This window comes from Periophthalmus magnuspinnatus, chromosome 1, assembly GCF_009829125.3.
Source record: "Periophthalmus magnuspinnatus isolate fPerMag1 chromosome 1, fPerMag1.2.pri, whole genome shotgun sequence".
Taxonomy (NCBI): Eukaryota; Metazoa; Chordata; class Actinopteri; order Gobiiformes; family Gobiidae; genus Periophthalmus; species Periophthalmus magnuspinnatus.
The window spans coordinates 5,576,389-5,597,299 of record NC_047126.1 but is presented as its reverse complement, the minus strand read 5'-3'; the positions used below and the strand labels follow the sequence as shown (position 1 = coordinate 5,597,299).

Sequence of the window (20,911 nt, the reverse complement as noted above, 5' to 3'; positions counted from 1 at the left end):
TCACAAATAGGAAGTTTCTGACAAGTCTATGATTAAATTTGATTTCTTCCCACCCCATCTCTTCAGTTCTGATATTGAAACTTGTTATTTTATGATCAAGTTAAATATTGTATTGGGAAAGGTCAAAGAGTAGGCCTAAGCTGTTTTGTTGCTTATCAATGCTTATCAATCATGTAGTCTGTGTTTTGTTCTACCTTTAAAGTCACACTCGGACAACACAATGTCTATAACTTCTGGATCCAAGTGTGAGAACATCTCCTGCATGTTTCTCACGACGTCCTGTTTTGAGAGCGAGGACCCGAGGAGAAAGTGGCTCGCCATTGGAGGTGGTCGGTAACCCGTGTTGGTTCCCCCTTCTAGCTGCAGCCCACTCGGGACTCTGGCTGGGCTTTGGCCGCCCTTCTTTTTTCGAGGCATGGGTCGATAGCTTTCATTAGCTTTAACGCGAAGCTAACTCTTTCACCAGTTTCACATTACCAAAGAGTAACAGGTAATACACACTTGGTCCTAGGTTAATCTTCTGCAAAACAAGTGAGCAAGTCAGTGACCACAGTGTTAAAACAGCTCTCCAACAAGTAGATTAAGCTTCATCTTAAAATCCAAAGTTGTGTGCGCGGTCAGTGATCTCCGCTGCTGTCAGTCAAAACCGGAAGTTGTGATAGGACTTCAAAATAAGAGCACTACAAAGTAAACTGGACGGTTACCTGGCCAGTTCATGAGCTAGCTAAAAACACACGCTTTAACTAAACTTTACAAAGATGAGTAAACGCGAACAGAATATAAAGGGGACTGGCTGGTCAAACAAGTGCTAATACATAGTTTCATGTGTGTGGGTGATAAGGAAATTAATTAAAACGAAAACAATCTTCATAGACATGTTACTTGTCAGATTATGGACAAGCGATTAGAAGTATAAAATGCATTTCAGCTTTAAATAACAGAACGTTTGTGACTTTGCATATATGTTAAAACACAGCTCCCATGTTATCTTGAATGCTTAAAATATTAGGAAGAACAGTACTAGAACATTGCAGATGTAAATGGAAAAATCTCCCGCCATGAGGTTAGCTTGCAGTAGCGCTTTGAGTCTGCAGAGGGCGCACAAGACACACTCATCACACGGCACACAGGGGCTGTGAGCGGACAGCGGAGAGCTTTGTGCTGAAAACTAAACCAACCTGTGTCATACAAATGAATTAAAACGGCCTACTTAAAAGGTAAATACATGGTGGGAACGGTTTGATGGTGTACTGCGTCTTTTAGCGTTTTAATATGGTCAATTTGTAATTATTTTGCATTGTTGGTGTGTTCAAAACCATCTGTGAGGGCAAGTTGTGAAGAGGAGGCTCAGGGCGGCCGTAGCAGCCCTTCGAATGTAATCCAGCGGCAGTCTACAGCGATGCTTGAAGTTCATAAAGATTGTGACAAGTAAATTGGCTTTATTTAAAACTTAATAAAGTAGTTGGATTGGATTTAAAATACAAGGATTGGTCATAAATGTGGCTGCATGAACAAGTAATTATAGCATTTCTTCTTCCCTCTGGGTTAGTCTGAGATGTGGTGAGCACCTGAATAGTTTGCGGCCTAAGCTAACAGTTAGCATTTTAGCCACTTTTTGCGGCTACTAACTCTTTCTTCCCTCAAAAAGCTAACCATTAATCAAGCGATGTGATGGAGGGATAATTTGATAACAGAAGACTGGACCATGCCATGAAAACCCATCTTATATGATTAAAAAGCGTTGTGGCTGTAGTGATGATTTGTTCGGTTATGCGCTCTTCTGTTGGTTTTAGCTCACGCGCTGTAGCTTTTGTATTGTACAGTGTAATTGGATGTAATGTTGCTGCTATAAAAGTTGAAGTAGGGTATCATATGCACTCGTTTACAGGGGAATGGCGTGGTATTTGAAAAGAGGTGTCATAATACTGATTTTTGTCAAGAGCGGTGGTGTGGTTGTACTGAACTTTTGTTTTGTGACCCATAGAGGCCAGTAAAAGACCGTGTGAACCGCACATCCAAAACAAGCATGGACTTCCCACAGCAGCAGAGAGCAGCAGGGGATGGGAAGGTGGTGTACCCCCCTGGAGTCAAGGAGATCACCGACAAAATCAGCAATGATGAAGTTGTAAAGAGACTAAAGGTAAATTACTTATACATTTACAAACATTATGTATCGAGTTGTATAACTCACGCCATGTGAAATGTATTTTTAATGCCCCTCTCTGACCCCAATCCCTGTAGTCCTGTCGAGTAAATTAAAACATTATGAAGTTTATCTGAACCAAGCAGAGCTTAAGCGGTTTGATCATGGACTATTCTCTTTTTGCCTGACTGTTTTGAGTCACGTTTATCAGCTGGACATCAGTTTTTCTACTGTTATTTGTAACCTTACTGTGAACTGTTGTCTGTTAATCTTGGTTGCAAATTTAGTAAGCATGCTTGCGTCTGTTGAGATACGAAATGAGTATCTAATTTATTTATGCTTTTGCATATCCTGTGGTGAGCATCTTCAGTTTCAGTGTCATCAGAACTCTGATTTTTACACATAATGCAAAGCTACATTTTCAATCAGATGGGGTTGGTTGTTTACCTGCTTTATATGGTGGTGACTTTGTGTAGACTTTGTCAGAAGCATCAAAACGTGTTTTAACAAGACACTTGTACTTTGTAAACAACTCGGCACACTTCACTGTGGTCTTTTCTGTAGTATTATAGAGAATAATGTATGTGTGGTGTAGTGTTTACAGAAAGCCAAAGGGTGTAAGGCCTCCACAAACTGGGCCACTGAGGAGAGAATCAGCTTGTATGAAGCTAAATACAATTGTAACCAGTAGTGATGGGACAAGATAAAACTGATTTATGCACACATGTGGATCTTTTCAATCTTTTCTGCTACTATTGGAATGAACATTTTTAATGTTTTGCCTTTACATAAAAGTGGGACCACTTAACATTAAATGATCTCCAGCCAATATCTAAATTACCTTACCTTTCCTTCCAAAAGTTTTAGAAAGTTAGTGTATTTAAATGCTCCATTTTGAAGTCTTATCAGTTGGGTTTCAGAAAAGGGCATAGTACTGTCACTTCAACCACAAAGGTATAAATGACATTTTCACAGCCCTTGTTGACAAAAAATATTGTGTAGCTCTGTTTATTGATTTAACTAAAGCTTTAGATCAGTGGTTCTTAACCTTGTTGGAGGTACTGAACCCCACCAGTTTCATATGCACATTCACCGAACCCTTCTTTATTGAAAAATAAAATATTATTTTTTTCAAATTCAACACATATGTCTGTTTTACTGGTGCACAAAATGAACCGTGCATTAACATCACTGTGTTCAAAGAATAAAACCAGTACAATGCATGAACTCACAACAAATTACATACATACCTTTTTACAAAGACATGACCTTTTTTAATACTACCACACTGAAATCATTTTAATTTTTAACCTTATGTATTCCAATAATGAACTTATTGTATCTATGCTATTTATTATTTTTAACATTTTAACACACACACATCACCTAATTTCCATCAGGCTAGAATAATAATGAATATTTACTGCAAATCAGTGACATCTGCTGTTGCCTTTGAGAGACCAGGTCAGAAATGCTTCACCTTGGCAAGTGCCACTCTCATGTCATTTTCACAGCAAAGTCTGTTCCTTTTCTTCATTTTTATGTCCTTTTATGTTTTGATGCCGTTCGAACGGCTCATTTAAGTCGGGCGGGTACTTCATTAGGCACATCAAAGGGTGCATTTGTTGAGTGGGACACGGCCAGTGTCTGGAGACGCTCGCAGTCCGCTAATCAAATGAGTCGGGTGCGTGTCTTGACCTCCACTGAACCCCTGAGACTGACTCACCGAACCCTTAGGGTTCGATCGAACCCAGGTTAAGAACCACTGCTTTAGATTCAGTAGACCATAAAATCCTCTTGAAGCATCTGAAGCATATTGGATTTGACAATGCTACATGTAATTGATTCCAAAATTATCTTTCAAACAGAACCCAGGCAGTAGTAGGCGACTGGTTTAAATTAAATGTTTAACTTTAAGCAAAGGAGTGCCCCAAGGTTCAATTTTGGGCTCGCTATTTTTTACTGCATTAATTCCATTGGTTACATTTTGAGAGAAAGCCTCATACATTTATATGCAGATGATGCTGTTTTGTATGCAAGTCTCTCTGCTGATCAGGCGATTTTATTAAAACCGCAGCAAGAGTTTAATGAAAGTCAAAATCCAGCCAAAAATCTTAAATTAACATTGAGTTAAGTATATGATTTGTTTTTTAACATTTAAGTGATGTGCAAGCTGCAAGTATTTATATACTAAACAATGGTACGTTGATTGAAAGAGTCACCACCTATAAATAACTTCGGTTTTGGCTTGACAAAAACGTATCCTTTTAAAATGGTTAATATTATAATTATCTAACAATTTTAAATAAAAGTCATCATTTTATTATGGAAACAAATGTGGCATTACATTACAGAAAAGAAATTCTTCAAGCAATCTTTCTTTCTCTTTCTAGTTTGTTTGAACAATTTTTAGATTATTGAGATATAACATACAGTTGAAACCAGAAGTTTAAATACACTATATAAAAGGACACATATACTTTTTTTTTCTGTCATGAAATCAGACTAAACGTTTCCTGTTTAAAGCCATTTAGGATTAAAAATATTAATTCTATTTGTGAAATGCCAGAATAATGAGAGTTTTTTTAAGACAATTTTTCATTACTTTCTTCAAAGTTTACAAACAGTAAGATTGTTATGCATTTAAATAATTTGAGAAAACCCAGATGATGATGTCATTGAAGCTTCTGAAGTTTATTAACAACATTTGAGTCAGTTTGAGACATACCTGTAATGTATTTGAAGGCACACCTGAAACACACTGCTTCTTTGTGAGTCTTTGAAAGTCAAAATAAATCAGGGTCGGGGTCATTCCTGGGTGCAATTTCCAGATGCCTGAAGGTGCCATGTTCAGTCTGAAATGTGCTTATCAACCCAAGAACAAAAGCAAAAGACCTTGTGAAGATGTTGACTGAAGCTGGTAAGAGTGTGTCATTATCCACAGTGAAAAAAGCACCGCTGACATGGCTGAAAGGCCACTATGCCAGGAAGAAGTCATTATTCTAAAAGTAACATAAAAAAGCCAGATTACAGTTTGTAAATGCATACTGGGACAAAGGTATTCACTTTTGGAGACCATGTCCTGTGATCTGACGACACTAAAATTGAACTGTTTAGCCATAATGAGCATTGTTAAATTTGGAGGTAAAAGAGAACACTGAGAACACCTGACTGTGAAATACGGGGGTAGCAGCATCTTGTTGTGAAGCTGGTTTACTTCACAAAATAGATGGATTATATGGAAATACCAAAGCAACATCTCACAACATCAGCCAGGAAGTTAAAACTTGGGCAAAACTGAGTCTTCTAATTGGATATTGGCCCGAAGTATGCTACCAAACTGGTTACAAAGTGGCTTAGGGATACCAAAGTCAATGTTTTGGAGTGGCCTCACAAACCCCTGATCTCAGTACTATATAAAATTTATGGGCAGAAAGGCATGTGCAAGCAGTTACACCAGTTCTGTATAACTAAATTCCTCTCAACTCTTGTGAGGAGCTTGTGGAAGGATCTCAAACGTTTGACCCAAGTTATACCGTTTGGAATCAAATAATAATAAAATGTGTGTGTAAACTTTTGACTTTGAAGAAAGTAATGAAAAATGGTCTAAAAATCATTCTCATTATTCTGGCATTTAACAAATAGGATTAACAAAATTATTTCTATTGACCCAAAACAGGAAAAGTCTGATTTTATGTCAGACAGGGGGAAAAAAGCATATGTGTCTTTTTATGTTGTGCGTAACTTCTGGTTTCAACTGTACATGCAGAGTTCAGCCTTTACTTTGAAACCTTTTTAAATACTCTTTCACTCAGCCCCGTTTCATAACAGGTGATTGATTTAAAACTCATCACTGTTCACTCTATGACAAAGTAGGTCGGCCATCGCTGTCTGCCAGAAGAGAACAACACTGTATAAAATGTATTTGTAAGAGACTACTTGATAGATGGTCAGAATATTTAATTTGCTTGTTTAACTTTGACACAGGAGCTTTTAATACAAGATCTCATGATTGTCTAAGTCTAAAATCTGGCTGCACTAGAACCAAAATGGAAAAAAAAAGGTTTGTTTTATTTTGCTTCTTATAAATGGAATATATTTCAAGGACATGCAGAACTGGATACACTGGTGCCACTAATGCACTTTAAAAAGGTGTAATTATAAATGTTTATCACCAGATTGTTAATGTTTGAAATGGACCTAGTAGTGTTGTTCTTTGTTTTGTTTGTAGTGTTATTAACTGTATTTAAAGTGAATTGACAAAAGAGAAAAAATGTGTTTATAATGACAGAAACGAATATAAAATAAATATACATTGAAAATGGCAAGGCCTAATTGAGAACATTTATGTATTAGAAACTGGGTCAAGATCTGGTCTGGTCTTGTCCTCGAGGATCCAAACTTGTGTCTCGCCTTGTTTTGTGGAAATTCAGTCTCATCCTACCCCTAGTAACTAGCTGTGTTGTGGTGGCATTTGATCACTGCTATGATCAGAACAAGTCTGGTGTAAGGACTGGTGTATCATGTGACATCTATATTTTGAGTACAAAGGATTTTTCTCATTTATCTGTCAGCTTTGAGTTTTTAGTCACTGCTTTCAAGTCGTCATCCCTTTTTTCACTATTCTCCTATGGTCATATGTAAAATATTGATGTACAGGACTCTTTATAACAGTGACTTTATATCCCACATATCAATAACTTTATATCTTTAAGACAGCAGGGCAGTCTGGTAAAGCACTGTTTCTAAATAAATTTAATCTTTACCTCACTCTGTTTTGAACAAGTCCCCAAGATACTTTTAAGGCCTCTTCATTCAAGGAGATAATCTTCTGTCTAGGGGGTGGGTTCTGTGACTGGCGGTATGCACTGGCCATTCGGTAGCAATACTTTGTTTATTGCAGACTGGCAAAAGGTTTGACACATTCAGCACTGTGCACTTCCCTTGTTTGGAACACACGATTTGACATGGAGAGAAACAGTACCTGGCAATAGGGCTGGGTGATATGGGTTAAAATAACTTCAGGTTGACTTCAGGCATAAAGAGCAGCGTGTCGGGATCACTACAGATTTTATTTTGTGTGGATATTACCAATCATTCTGGAGAAATCCCCCTTTGAAACGAGTTTGTACAATATTAAAGACTAAATACTTGCCCGAGTTACCACTACCACCTGAAATGCATGCAAAGTCCATGCATTAAATGAGGGCTTAAGTTTCTCATAAATGGTGAGAAAACAGTTGTTTACTTTCTGTAACTGAGGCCCTATCAGAGAGTGGGAATGGGAGCGGGGCAGACGGCACCACACACATCACCACACACACCAAGGCAGAGGGAAGGAGAGACTGGACTTTTAGTCCAATTGTGCAAATGCAAGTCAAAACTTGTAAAATGCGAGTAGACATAAAGAGACATGCTGTTGCCCTGACTGAGCTTTCACCTAAACGAGAGCAGTGACTACTCTTCTCGTCTCCTCTTACTGCCACAGGTAGACCTGTCGATTAAAAGACACATGGCTTATTATCGCGATCGACCAAAGCCCTACATTGTGTCACTTGCGCTGTTCCTTTGTCAATAAACCAAACTTACCTTATTTTAAAACCTAGATTTTATCATGATTTGTGTACAATAGTTGCTTTATATTTTGAGATTAACAGATAAAGTGTAATGCTGTACAGAAGTGAAGCATAAGGAATAAATAATATTTCAAGAGCTCTAGATGGCCCCTCTTTGTATGATGGTGTTCAAATAAGGCTTTACAATAAACTTTGAGCTTGCGTCATTCAGAATATTTTTCTTGCATGTTTAACTGAACTTTAACTGCTTTAAATTGTTTCCAAATTTGTGACTAGTGGTGGGTGATATGCCAAAAAATTAATATCACAATTTTCCTGGAGCCAGATCGTGATTTTGATTTTATCATAATAAAGGCAATATTGAGTTTACATGTAACACTGAACTAAAATCAGCTGCTCCTCCTGAGAGTTCACACTTGATTGGTCAAGTCCACTTGTCACTCACTTGGAACCTTACAGAGTCGGGTTAATGGGACGAGAAGATGAGGAAAGTCCCTTAATTTGAGTTGAATTTAACAAAAGCACCAAATCACTACATGACAAGTTCTCTAAAATAGTAGATGATCACAGAGATGAGATCATGATTAGATTTTTTTTTTCACCATATCACACAGCCCATGTCATAATGGTCTGCTGCAGAATATCAGAATAAGAAAAGTTTTGGGCTGGTGGCTACTTCAGGACGTACATCCTTTGCTGCATCTTCTTGGTGATGGAGCTCATGGTGGGCTCACACCTGAGGTCCTGAGTGATGGTTGTGCCTAAGCAGCAGAAAGAGTCCACGGTAGTGATGGGTCACTTGTTGCCTGGGATTTAGAATACACACATCTTCAATACTTTATGAAGATGTGAGTCTAATCAGTGAATGTTCCTGTTTTCAAATTGGTGTGATTGGCAGGTGCATTGGCCAGAAACAGGCATGGGCCGTTCATATTGTAAATAATAAAGGAAAAAGACATCAAAGGAGACTGAAAAATGTTTCGCATTTCTCAAGAATCAACGAAGCACTAAACTCTGTTAATATGAGGTGAAATAAATAAGCTTTTACTTGTAAATGATGAGTGACCAATGAGCTCCTTAGTTTCACATGTGATGGTGCAATCAGATTAGTTTTTTCTTTTTTTCACATTTGACCAGGCTTGAGACACAGCAGAGAACATGGGGACCAGACTGATATCCCTCTATTTTTGTATACAGCCTGCCCTCATTCAGGATTTGCCAGGCAAATTCACTTGAACAAAATGGAGATATTTGTATTTTTCTGGTATTTTAATTGTTGTTCAGTTGTATCTTTAAATTAAAGAGGGGCTATTACAATTTTATGAGGTATTGTTAAATTAGAATATATTTAGAGCACCATGTTACCTTTTGTAACATGGTGCGCAATTTGACTTAGAAAGAGAAATGGGAACTCTCTCTCCACAACAGTGTGCATTACTTTAATGAAACTACTACATGTTACATCAGGTTTGTGAAGTGTTAGTGTATTTTTTGTATACTGATCTTGTATATTTATGGAAAATAGCCATGTAAGAGCATGGGTGACGTAAGCTTTTGAACTGGACCTTGTACAAGAAATGTGGGCTCGTACTCCTACCCATAAAGAGGGCTGGAATAGTGCCCAGACATTCAGGCATGTGATGAGGGAACAACATTATAACATGGTAGAAATCTTCAAAACTCAATTTTCCATAATGTTTTCCATGATTATTAAAAAGGGGGCATTATCACATGGGTAAAAACGCAAAAGTTGATTTTATATAATGAATATTTATATCTCAAGCTGCACACAGTTGTTTTCAATAAACACTTTCTCCTGGCTGTAGCTGAGAGTGACTGTGTGTGGAACAGAGTAGTCTGTGGCTCTGCTGCCCCTCCCCCATCCCGGCTCTGCATTCTTCCTGCAGACATGGCTTTACTCACTACCTGGTTGTTACAGTAATGATTAAATAGTAATTTAAAATTACATTTCAAAAGTGAGGCAGGGAAGCTTTATTATTCAAAGTTACCATGTTATTGTGATGAATAAGTTACCGTGATGAAGCCAATGGACACTGCTATAGAGGCACTAATATTGAGAAAAATCATAGACATGATTCTCTTCAACGCATTAATGTATTTTGCGTAGATTAAATGAACTTATACCTCAAAATTTTGCCCATAATTACGTGTGTTTTTGGGTTTTTTTTCTGGGCCAGAATAGTTTGGCCACTAGATGTCAAACTAAACCACAAGCCTGTAGAGCCAGGTCATGTGATGTCCAGATTCATTCAAGAGAGATTTTTAACAAGGTATATCATGCACACGTGAACTATTGGTTATATTTTGGCCGATACCAGGTATTTCTCCAAACACCCATATATCGGCCGGGCCCTGAGCCACAACTCCAAAGTCTGACACTTTACCACTACACCAGCCAGTTCAAACTCCTGTGTTCATAGGGAAGAAGCATAACTACATGATGTGGTATAGGTGTATCCTTCATTATCAGACTGGAGATGACCTGGACACGCCCTTTAAAGGAAATTGGAACAGTGCCCCCTCATGGTGATGTAGACAAATGCACGAAAAATGCACTCTGGTTTTGAAGTTTTCATCATTTTTACATAGTACATGAAGTGAATGTATTGGCAGAAGAATGTAATATTCAAGTACGCTGGTCAAATGAAAGTAGGTCAGTGGCAGATCTAAGGTGTTCATGGGTGTTTGTGGCCAAGATGGTGACTTATTCAATCGTCGGCTGAGTAGATTTGAGAGAATTATGATTTTGAACTGCTAAACAAATAGAGGAGTTGCATGGACATTTGAAGTTAAATTGGAAGATTTTATACATATAAAAAAAGACCCCAAAGAGACAATACATCTGTTTTCCAGAGAACATTCTATTACCCAAACAAACAACAAACTTTTATCTTGTACAGTTTGAAACATACTGGAGGAACTAAATGATCAGAAAATAGGAGCTACTAACATATTTTAGGCTTTGTGCTGCTAAGTAAATATTGCAAAGAATACACTTAATCATTTATTGGCGATGAACAAAATTCACAAATTATGAAGTTGTTTCGACACTGTGGCTCGGCCTGTCCTTTTAACAAAGTGTGATGTATTGCTGGAGTAAATATAGACGATAACATTAAGACCAAACCATAAAGCAGAATTATCCCCAAAAAAGTATTCTAAATGTACAATATTGTTAAAAAATATGAGCTGCAATAAATAAATGCAGCAGTTAAGTAGTTAGTTGGTGTATATATAATGGAGATAGAAGTTCATAATTCAACCCTCTACAGCTAAAATCTCATCGTAGAACAGAAAAATAACAAAATGTTCTCCACTAGTGCAAGGAAAAAGTACCTGTGAAAAATATTGACCCCCAAAATTACTGTTCCATCTATTTATAACTCACTATAGTAATTATTAGGCCTAGCTATGGTGCTATTTAACTAAGAATACCAATATAAACTACGATAAAATAAGGATATGCATTAGAATAATGTATTTTGACAGGACTTACTGAATAAATGCTGAAATGTCTTTTTCTTGTATGAAAAGATGGTGGTGAAGACGTACATGGACATGGACCAAGACTCTGAGGAGGAGAAGCAGCAGTACCTCGGCCTGGCTCTGCATCTTGCCTCTGATTTCTTCCTCAGAAACCCCAATAAGGATGTGCGCCTCCTAGTGGCCTGTTGTTTGGCTGACATCTTCAGGATCTATGCCCCTGAGGCTCCCTACACTTCCCATGACAAACTCAAGGTGAAATAACTGACAGGAAATTTACAGCTAAAATATTGAATGTTTAAAATGAAGTTTCCATGATGATTACTTTATTTTTGGGCCTATAGGAGATTTTTTTATTCATCACACGACAACTAAAAGGCTTGGAAGACACTAAGAGTCCTCAGTTCAACAGATACTTCTACTTGTTGGAGGTAACACTTTTTTGAATAACCAAACCTAAAGACTTAATCTGCATTCAATATATAAACATGATTTTTTTTTCTTCTCTTTCTTCAGAACTTGGCATGGGTTAAGTCCTACAACATATGCTTTGAACTGGAGGACTGCAATGAAATATTTATCCAGCTTTTTAAAACACTCTTCTCTGTTATTAAGTAAGTGGCTTAGTGTAGTTGTTAGCCATACTGCTTGATTAACTAATATTACTACGCTCAATACTAATTTTTTTTCTTTCAAGACCATAGACTGTATATGTACAGAAGTTTACATACTCTGCTTAAAAAGAGACGTGCTTTTTTTTCTCAATATCTGACATAAAATCAGACTAAACGTTTCCTGTTTTAGGTCAATTAGGATGACCAAAATTATTTCTATTTGCTAAATGCCAAAGACAATTTTTCATTACTTTTCAGTCAGAAGTCAGAAGTTTACACACAGTAAGATGTTAGAAGTTAAATATGTCAACTGGACAAAAAGTTGTAGGAGTGAAGACGTTTCACTGCTCATCCAAGCCGCTTCTTCAGTAATTTATCAATTCATGACTAGTATTGTGTCAGTATTTGTTTAGCCGTGCTCTCACCTGCCCGCCTCTATATAGTACTAATATACAATGACTACAAAGGACTGAATTTACAAGATTTACAATTGGTATGTAAATCATATGAATCTAAATTAAAATAATAATAATATTTGCCCTTTATTTCAATGTCCACAGTAACAGCCATAACCAGAAAGTGCAGCTTCACATGATGGACCTGATGAGTTCAATCATCATGGAGGGAGATGGAGTCACTCAAGAGCTGCTCGATACCATCCTCATTAATCTCATCCCTGCACACAAGGTAGAAAAGAAAACACAAAAACTAAACATGAAGAAAAACTTAGAAGGAATATAAAGTCTTTTTTTTTTTTTTTTTTTACAGAATTTGAACAAACAGGCCTATGATCTTGCAAAAACACTGTTGAAGAGAACGGTTCAAACTATAGAATCATGCATCGCAAATGTAAGACTTAAATTCTAATAAAAACATAACATTCTCGCCACATTCTGTACTTAACTAGTTGACATTGCTAAACATTTTGTCTCCATAGTTTTTTAATCAAGTTTTAGTGATGGGCAAGTCATCAGTCAGTGACCTTTCAGAGCATGTGTTTGACCTCATCCAAGAACTGTTTGCCATCGACCCAATGCTGCTCACCTCAGTCATGCCTCAGCTGGAGTTTAAACTTAAGGTAACTAACCCATAAGTCGCACTATGAACTCAACAAATGTGTCTGTGTCTATTCAGTGTTTCTGTCACAAATGTACATTGTACTGGCATTCATTTCAGAGTATGTAACTCTTTGTCTTAGGTTGTTTTAGTAATTTATGAGCTTAATAACCATACTCTAATTGTGACTGACTATTTTGGACGACTTTGTTGCCCAGAGCAATGATGGTGAAGAGCGTTTGGCTGTTGTGCGGTTGTTGGCGAAGCTGTTTGGGGCCAAAGACTCAGAGTTGGCCTCTCAGAACAGGCCTCTGTGGCAGTGCTTTTTAGGACGGTGAGTTTCACGGAAAAAAAATAATATTTGTATTTCTATATTTTCAATATTTATCGTATGAGCATTTTCTTTTCACTATTGGGAAATTATTGGCTATTTTTTGGCTACATGATAAGATTTAAGACATAGATGCTGAATGAATAACTTCTATAATTTGCTACAGATGCAAGCAAAGTACTAAAGTGTTTAATTCTGGTATTTATTTATTGCAGCTTATGATTTTTTAACAATATTGTACATTTAGAACATTTTTGTGGTTGACACAACAACCCAAGGGCAGATTTAAGTGACATAAATTACCTTCAATATTATTGTGTAAATTTTCTACAAAATATATAGTTGTATATAGTAGATAGTAATACAGGCCTACTCTCCCGCGCTCACATGTTGAGCTTTTTGATCTATATTTGTGCCTCGAGTTAGTCAGTTGTCAGTGCTTTTGTGTGTTACTGTGATACTGATTTGTAAATACATCTTCAAAGGTTCAATGACATCCATGTTCCAGTGAGATTGGAGTGTGTGAAATTTGCCAGTCACTGTCTCATGAATCATCCAGACCTGGCCCGAGACCTCACAGGTAAGTGCTAAAGGCTTTATAATGCACAGAAGTAATCGAAGTATTTTATTTTTTGTGTAAATATTGCTCTATTTTATTATATTTTTTTACCTTATCCAATCAGAATACTTAAAAGTCCGTTCCCATGACCCTGAAGAAGCCATCCGTCATGACGTCATTGTCACTATAATCAACGCCGGAAAGAAAGACCTGAACTTGGTCAATGACCAGCTGTTGGGATTTGTTCGGGAGCGGACCTTAGATAAAAGGGTGAGCTCAAAGTTCACCTAATGCTGAATTCTCCTAATAGTTTTTTTCTCAGAGTACATGGGTGTAACATTCTACAATAGTTGGTAGTAGTTGATGTAGTTGGTGTTTGTCAATAGAAATTATGGAAAGAAAATGAACATGTTCAACTCTTACAAAGCAGATTGGAAATTATTAGCCTTTATAGTAAGCTGTAATTCTCTTTGATTACAGTGGCGAGTGCGTAAGGAGGCTATGATGGGTTTAGCTCAGCTTTACAAAAAATACTGCCTTCATCATGAGGCTGGTAAAGACTCTGCCTTTAAGATCAGCTGGATCAAAGACAAACTGTTGCACATCTACTATCAGAACAGCATCGATGACAAGTGAGTCCATCGTCACTTATTTATGTTTTCTGAAGCAGTGCAACGTACATTTAAAAGTCACAGATTAAACATTTGTGTGTTTTTCAGATTATTAGTTGAAAAGATCTTTGCCCAGTACATGGTTCCCCACAATCTGGACACAGAGGAAAAGATGAAGTGTCTATATTACCTCTATGCCTGCTTGGACACAAATGCTGTCAAGTCAGTAAAAGCACCAAACTAAAATTAACTACATCGTCTGCCAGTGTTCAACAGTCATTTTTATAACCCTTTTGTTTTTCTCCGAAGAGCTCTGAATGAGATGTGGAAGTGTCAAAATACGCTCCGAGCACTTGTCAAAGAGCTGCTGGATCTTCACAAGCTTCCTGTGGTGAGTATAACTCGAAGTTCTTTTCACAAGCATGTAGTGTGTTCACCATATATTGTCCTCACTTTCTTTTTGTAGTCTGAAGCCAACAACTCAGCCATGCTCGGGAAGCTGATGAATATAGCCAGTAAGTTTTAACCATTGCATTTGCTGTCTGTTTAAATGCCACAAACTAAGACTATAAAATTAAAAATATCACAAATACTTTCGATTTTCAGAAAACTTGCCTGATGCTGGAAAGGCACAAGATTTCATGAAGAAATTCAATCAGGTTCTGGGTGAAGACGAGAAGCTCAGAGGACAACTTGAAATGTTGATCAGCCCAACGTGCTCCTGCAAACAGGCTGAAATCTGTGTGGTAAGAAAGAAATACAGCTCTACAAGATACTCGTAAGACCAGACGCTTTCTACCTTTGTGAAGAAACATGGGGTAATTGTGTTATTTGTTTTTTGCGTTTTACAGAGAGAGATCACAAGAAAGCTGACATTTCCAAAACAGCCCACCAACCCATTTCTAGAGATGGTCAAATTCCTGTTGGAACGCATTGCCCCTGTGCATATAGACTCAGAAGCCATCAGGTAAAGCATTGTTTCTGTCTGTATTAGTTTGCTCTGACACCCGTAAAAACAAAAATAATTAACTAGTATGAATGTACTATATTCACCTATAAAAAGAAACATTTTATTGATGGAGACACCTAGTGGTAGTGATGTGCAAATGCAAACTCCATTCTTTGATGCAGGGAAATGTGCTGTGTTTAAATTCTTAGCGATAGTAGCTCAGTTGATGGTGTTCATCCTCTGATCTGAAGGTTGGTGGTTTGAATTCAGCTCTCGACATAAAAAACATCATTAGTAGAGTGGTCATATCCACTGACCCACAGTTTGGCGGAGTGATTCAAGTTACCACAGATGAATGCTGCTGTTGTGTCCTTGGAAGACACTTAACCCACCTTGGGCCCAGTGTCTGTACACTGTTGTATGAATGTGTGTGAAGGGGTGTGTGGGTCCTTGCTGTAAAGCGCTTTGAGTGCCCATTTCATTTATGATTTAATATGTAATACAGTATTTTTTTTTTCGTTTCAGTGCCCTGGTCAAGTTGTTGAACAAATCTATTGAAGGAACAGCTGATGACGATGAGGAAGGTGTCACCCCAGATACAGCGATTCGCGCAGGCCTCGAACTCCTCAAGGTACATCAGAAAAGTGAAGTCTGATATAACCTTTACCAGCATAAACCCATTTTAAAACAATTGTCTTTTTATATCCCCTCACAGGTTCTGTCATTCACTCATCCGACTGCCTTCCACTCTGCAGAGACCTACGAGTCTTTACTCCAGTGTCTAAAGATGGAGGATGACAAAGTGGCTGAAGCAGCTATCCAAATATTTAGGAATACTGGGCAGAAAATTGAGGCAGAGCTCCCACAGATAAGATCGTATGATAAACCAAAATAATAACTTGTACTGTCACGTTAGTTAGAAATTAACTATAACTTACACATTCAATGAATTTATGGTATAGAGTAAATAAAACCATTTATTTATTATTTTTCTTTCAGCACTCTGATTCCCATCCTGCATCAGAAAGCAAAGCGTGGAACTCCTCATCAAGCTAAGCAAGCTGTAAACTGCATACATGCCATTTTCAACAACAAAGAAGTGCAGCTGGCTCAGATCTTTGAGGTAGGATAGTCATATCATGAATTATGTTCTACAGCTATGGTTTACTTTCCTAAAAATGGTTTGTGTTGTCCAACAGCCCCTCTCTCGCAGTCTGAACGCTGACGTCCCAGAGCAGCTAATCACTCCTCTCGTGTCTCTGGGGCACATCGCGATGCTCGCTCCTGATCAGTTTGCTTCACCCATGAAGTCCATCGTGGCCAACTTCATCGTAAAGGACCTACTCATGAATGACAGAGTATGTACGCTATCATATTCCTGCTAGTGATTTGACATAAATACATATAAGTGTTACCTAATATCTAGCTGTAATAGCTGTAAAGTTTATATATTTTTTCTTCTGATCTTTAGACGGTGGGAAATAAAAATGGTAAACTGTGGTCCACAGACGACGAAGTCTCACCTGAGGTTTTAGCTAAAGTACGTTTCTTTTTGCTCTCTCTGTATGCAAGAACACTCTATTATTTTATTTTTTTCTTATAAACGTCATCAGGTACAGGCCATCAAGCTTCTTGTACGTTGGTTATTAGGCATGAAAAATAACCAATCCAAATCTGCAAACTCCACTCTTCGTCTGCTGTCTGCCATGCTGGTCAGTGAAGGGGACCTCACTGAGCAGAAAAAGATTAGGTACACAATATATATTATTATTACGTAATTATATTTATCAAATATTTAATAATAAAAGGATCCGTGAAAATTAAATTATTCTGACTTTGTTTTTCCAGCAAATCTGACATGTCTCGACTGAGGTTGGCAGCAGGAGGTGCTATTATGAAGTTGGCCCAAGAACCTTGTTACCATGACATAATTACACCTGAACAGTTCCAGCTCTGTGGCCTTGTTATCAATGTTAGTTTGTTCATATTTTATTACCACTTCATAATGAAATTGGGTAACTTCTATTCCATTTAAATGGTGTTCTTGTCTTTTTCTAGGATGAGTGTTATCAGGTGCGGCAGATCTTTGCTCAGAAGTTGCACCTGGCCCTTGTCAAACTGGCGTTACCCCTGGAGTACCTGGCAGTCTTTGCCCTTTGTGCCAAAGACCCAGTGAAGGAGCGCCGTGCCCACGCCCGACAGTGCCTCCTCAAAAACATTTCCGTCCGTAGAGAGTACATCAAGCAGAACGCCACAACTCAGGGTCAGTGATTTGTGCCAACACAATGATTGACTTTGGTTTTGGAAAATAGACTGATAAAATGTTTTCTCTCATTAGATAAAATGGTTTCTCTGCTTCCTGAGTATGTTGTTCCGTACATGATCCACCTTCTGGCTCATGATCCAGACTTTACTAAACCACAGGAATACGACCAGCTCAAAGACATAAAAGAGTGAGTATTTTCTATTTGTAAAAAAAAAAAAAAAAAAAAAACACACACTCGTTTTTCTGAAATATAATATAAATGTATGTGCAGGTGCCTGTGGTTTATGCTTGAAGTGTTGATGACCAAGAATGAGAACAACAGTCACGCCTTTTTAAGAAAAATGGTAGAGAACATTAAACAGACAAAGGACGCACAGTCTCCAGATGATGCTAAAGCCAATGAGGTGAGCATTACATTCACTTTAACACAATCTATGAAAATCTTGTTTTCAAAACAGAAGAATATTTTCATGTTTACAGAAACTATATGTAGTCTGTGATGTTGCCCTTTTCGTCATTGCCAACAAGAGTACAGCGTGTCATCTGGACTCTCCAAAAGACCCTATTCTACCCTCAAAGTTTTTTGTTGCGCAAGACAAGGTAAAAATCTGTTTGTTTTTTATTGCAAATTGTAACACAATTCTGCATATGGTTCTAAAATACTAATTTCTGTACATTATCCATTTAAACTGAAAAGGACTTCCAAAATGATAAAGAATATCTTTCCGCTGAAATGAGACAAATGCTGCTGACTGGAAAGGTAAAAACTTTCTCCAAATCATAAGCATATTTGCAGTATTTACTTTTTGTACACTGGGATTAAGTTGAGACCACATTCTTATTCAAGCCAAAACCAGCTCCAGTTTTGGGAGCTGTCAACAAGCCCATCACAGTACCGGGGAAGAGGGTCTTTCCCAAAATCGTCACATCCTCAGACATAACCAGCAACAGCAGCACTAACTCCCCACTGACTTCCACAACCATCAACAAAAACAGGTACAAAATATACTCTGGTGCTCTTCTCTTAAACCAAATTCTGTTGTCTGCAATGTTTGACTATTCTTGTGTGTAATATTACCATAGTAGCAATACCACCATCCAGTCATCCGAGAGCAGAGCACAAGAAAACAACGAGAACCCTGTCAAAAAGAAGGACGAGGCAAAGAAGGTACAAGCCCTGGAAAATTTGAGCGGAGCTGTACTCTAGGGTTGGAGGCCTTTAGTTGATGAGTCAGTTCATGGTGTCTTGATCGACCAGAATGTGTCAACAAATTATTTTATTTAGATTACAAAGATTTATTTGGGACAACTGCTGAAATTAGAAGGGTATGGGGTGAGTTAGTCTAAGATTTGGGAGTGAATCATTAAAATATAAATACAGTTTTACTTTTCTGTATAAATAGTTGTTGCGCATGAACTCGCGTGCAGTTGTAGCGTTTGACACACCCCCTTTTAGTCAACTTATTGTTTGACAGGGCATATCTTTAGTAGACTACAGCCCCACTGCACTCACTCCAAACTCATCCTAATCCTTCTCCTTGTCCAAACTATTGCAGACTGCTCAAAACACCGCCTCAACAGATGCCTCACCTGCAAAGAGGCGTGGGCGTCCCCCCAAGTCTGCCACTGGCACCGCCGTAGTCGAAAAGGACAAAAGCGTTGCAGCAGCAGGAGGCGGGGCTGGCAGAGGCAAGAAAAGGCCGGCAGAACCCAACACAGCAGAGTCCATTGACATTAAGGTGTCAAAGCAGCAACAAAACGATGAAGGGACAAAGAGACAGATTGACCTGAGGTAAGAAACTCTGCAGCCGTACCAAGGAAACTCTCAACTCTCAAGTCTCCGGCTCAGAAAACTGCCCAAATATCAGAATCGTGTTACTCAAAATGTCAAGGATTGCTAGCGAGTTTTTCTTAACTCAAGCTGAGCTCCACCTCTCCCTGCTTGCTATCGCTGGTCAGGGGGTTGTCTCATGAGCAGCGAAAGAGACTGGAGTTTGTTCTGAGGGAAACAAAATGAGAACCTGATTTATATCAGCCATGGTAGTTACAATACAGGAACATCAATTTACAGAACTCAACCACCAGTAGTACTTGTACTTGAAGCAAACATTTCGACATGGCCAACTTTGTGCTGACAATATTTAGCTTTACAGTTGCCAGTGGGATTAAGTAGTTTCATTATTATCGAATATTGTGAAATTTTCTGCGTCAATATATCACATCAAAATGTGTTATTGTGGCTGGTCTAACGGGGAGCAGATAGTTCTTTTAATGGGTTGTGGACCGTCTAGTCCTGCCCAGCTGTCATTGAATATCTGCCAGTCTCTCCTGACCTCTCCTTTTATGCTCTGGAGACTGTGCTGGAGATAATGTTGCCAGATCAGTGGAACTGAGCTGCAGTGGGTTAAAAAATATTGTCTGTGGGTTGGGCCAGAGCTGATTTTGAAGGAAAATGTGATCATTTCAGAATAATCCAGATGAAAGTCAAAATTTCAGTGACAAATGTTTATGTCCAAAGCCAGTGCTATGTGGAGCTTTTTTGTGTGAGAGAGGGGAGGTCCGTCATCAAGACGACTGCTACTTTCACAAATACAGTGAAAAATAGTTTCACCCCAATGTTCCACAGGTATTTTTCTGACATGGAGTGGTTGCTGGTAATGGCACGTGCCATCCTGGAGTTGTACTGTCTCTCCAGGTGTCCAGGTCCCAGTATCTCCTCATGCCACCAGCAGTGATACTGAGCCCACCTAAAAGCAAAACTAGAGAAAATACTGAGAAAAGAGCCTTCAAACAACTGAAGCTCTTCAACCCCCTCAGTTACTGGCCTGATCTGGTCAATGCTCTAGATGTTTATCTGATTTGTTCCCGTTTTTTGTGAAATTTACATAGGTGCACAACTATGATGTTATACACATGGTCCGAAGACATCTCAGTGAATATAAAATGCAGTACTTGATTTAGATTTTTGTGCTTTTCTTTTGCAGGTAAATTGGGATTTTCTAGGGGTGAAATCAAAACGTGGAGAAGGGGCCGGACTCTTCATACTTTCCCTGCTCTACATATGCGTTCCTGACTCTAAAGCTTTTAATGGACACATTATGGACCTCTCTAAAAACACACATTTACTCCTGTCATCATAGAGGGTTTTAAATGTCATTGTATGTAGGTCTTATTGAAATCATGTTCATTTTCTTTGCTTCATTTATGGAGCCATTTTTAAGAGAAAAAAATGATGGACATTTTACAAACATTTTAAACTGTTTATTATTGTCGCTTATTAAATTCCCTGGGAATAATCTTAA

At 38.2% G+C, this 20,911-nt stretch overlaps 2 protein-coding genes across 3 annotated transcripts in view; one reads left to right on the top strand and one right to left on the bottom strand.

The window, feature by feature from the left end:
• Positions 1 to 684, bottom strand: part of n4bp2 (NEDD4 binding protein 2) — an 8,648-nt gene extending 7,964 nt beyond the window's left edge. Inside the window, exon 1 of the mRNA XM_033966536.2 lies at positions 195 to 684. Within this exon, the coding sequence (XP_033822427.1) occupies positions 195 to 417 (223 nt within the window). The 5' untranslated portion in view covers positions 418 to 684. The remainder of the gene's footprint in view (positions 1 to 194) is intronic.
• pds5a (PDS5 cohesin associated factor A) lies at positions 662 to 20,911 on the top strand. 2 transcript variants are annotated; one of them, XM_033966547.2, is made up of 33 exons: positions 662 to 1,217; positions 1,985 to 2,140; positions 11,275 to 11,478; positions 11,568 to 11,654; positions 11,740 to 11,837; positions 12,398 to 12,524; positions 12,606 to 12,686; positions 12,775 to 12,915; positions 13,112 to 13,227; positions 13,710 to 13,804; positions 13,908 to 14,053; positions 14,264 to 14,415; positions 14,503 to 14,616; positions 14,704 to 14,785; positions 14,861 to 14,909; positions 15,001 to 15,140; positions 15,246 to 15,361; positions 15,869 to 15,974; positions 16,059 to 16,219; positions 16,343 to 16,466; positions 16,543 to 16,701; positions 16,815 to 16,883; positions 16,957 to 17,093; positions 17,192 to 17,315; positions 17,402 to 17,606; positions 17,682 to 17,796; positions 17,881 to 18,013; positions 18,090 to 18,209; positions 18,307 to 18,369; positions 18,457 to 18,605; positions 18,693 to 18,777; positions 19,166 to 19,401; positions 20,594 to 20,911. In XM_033966547.2, the coding sequence occupies exons 2-33, from the start codon at positions 2,027 to 2,029 to the stop codon at positions 20,595 to 20,597; spliced, it is 3,852 nt and encodes a 1,283-aa protein (XP_033822438.1). In that variant the 5' UTR covers positions 662 to 1,217; positions 1,985 to 2,026; the 3' UTR covers positions 20,598 to 20,911. The 2 variants fall into 2 exon arrangements, with proteins under 2 accessions (XP_033822438.1, XP_033822466.1); XM_033966575.2 differs by having other exon boundaries at positions 1,101 to 1,217; positions 18,696 to 18,777.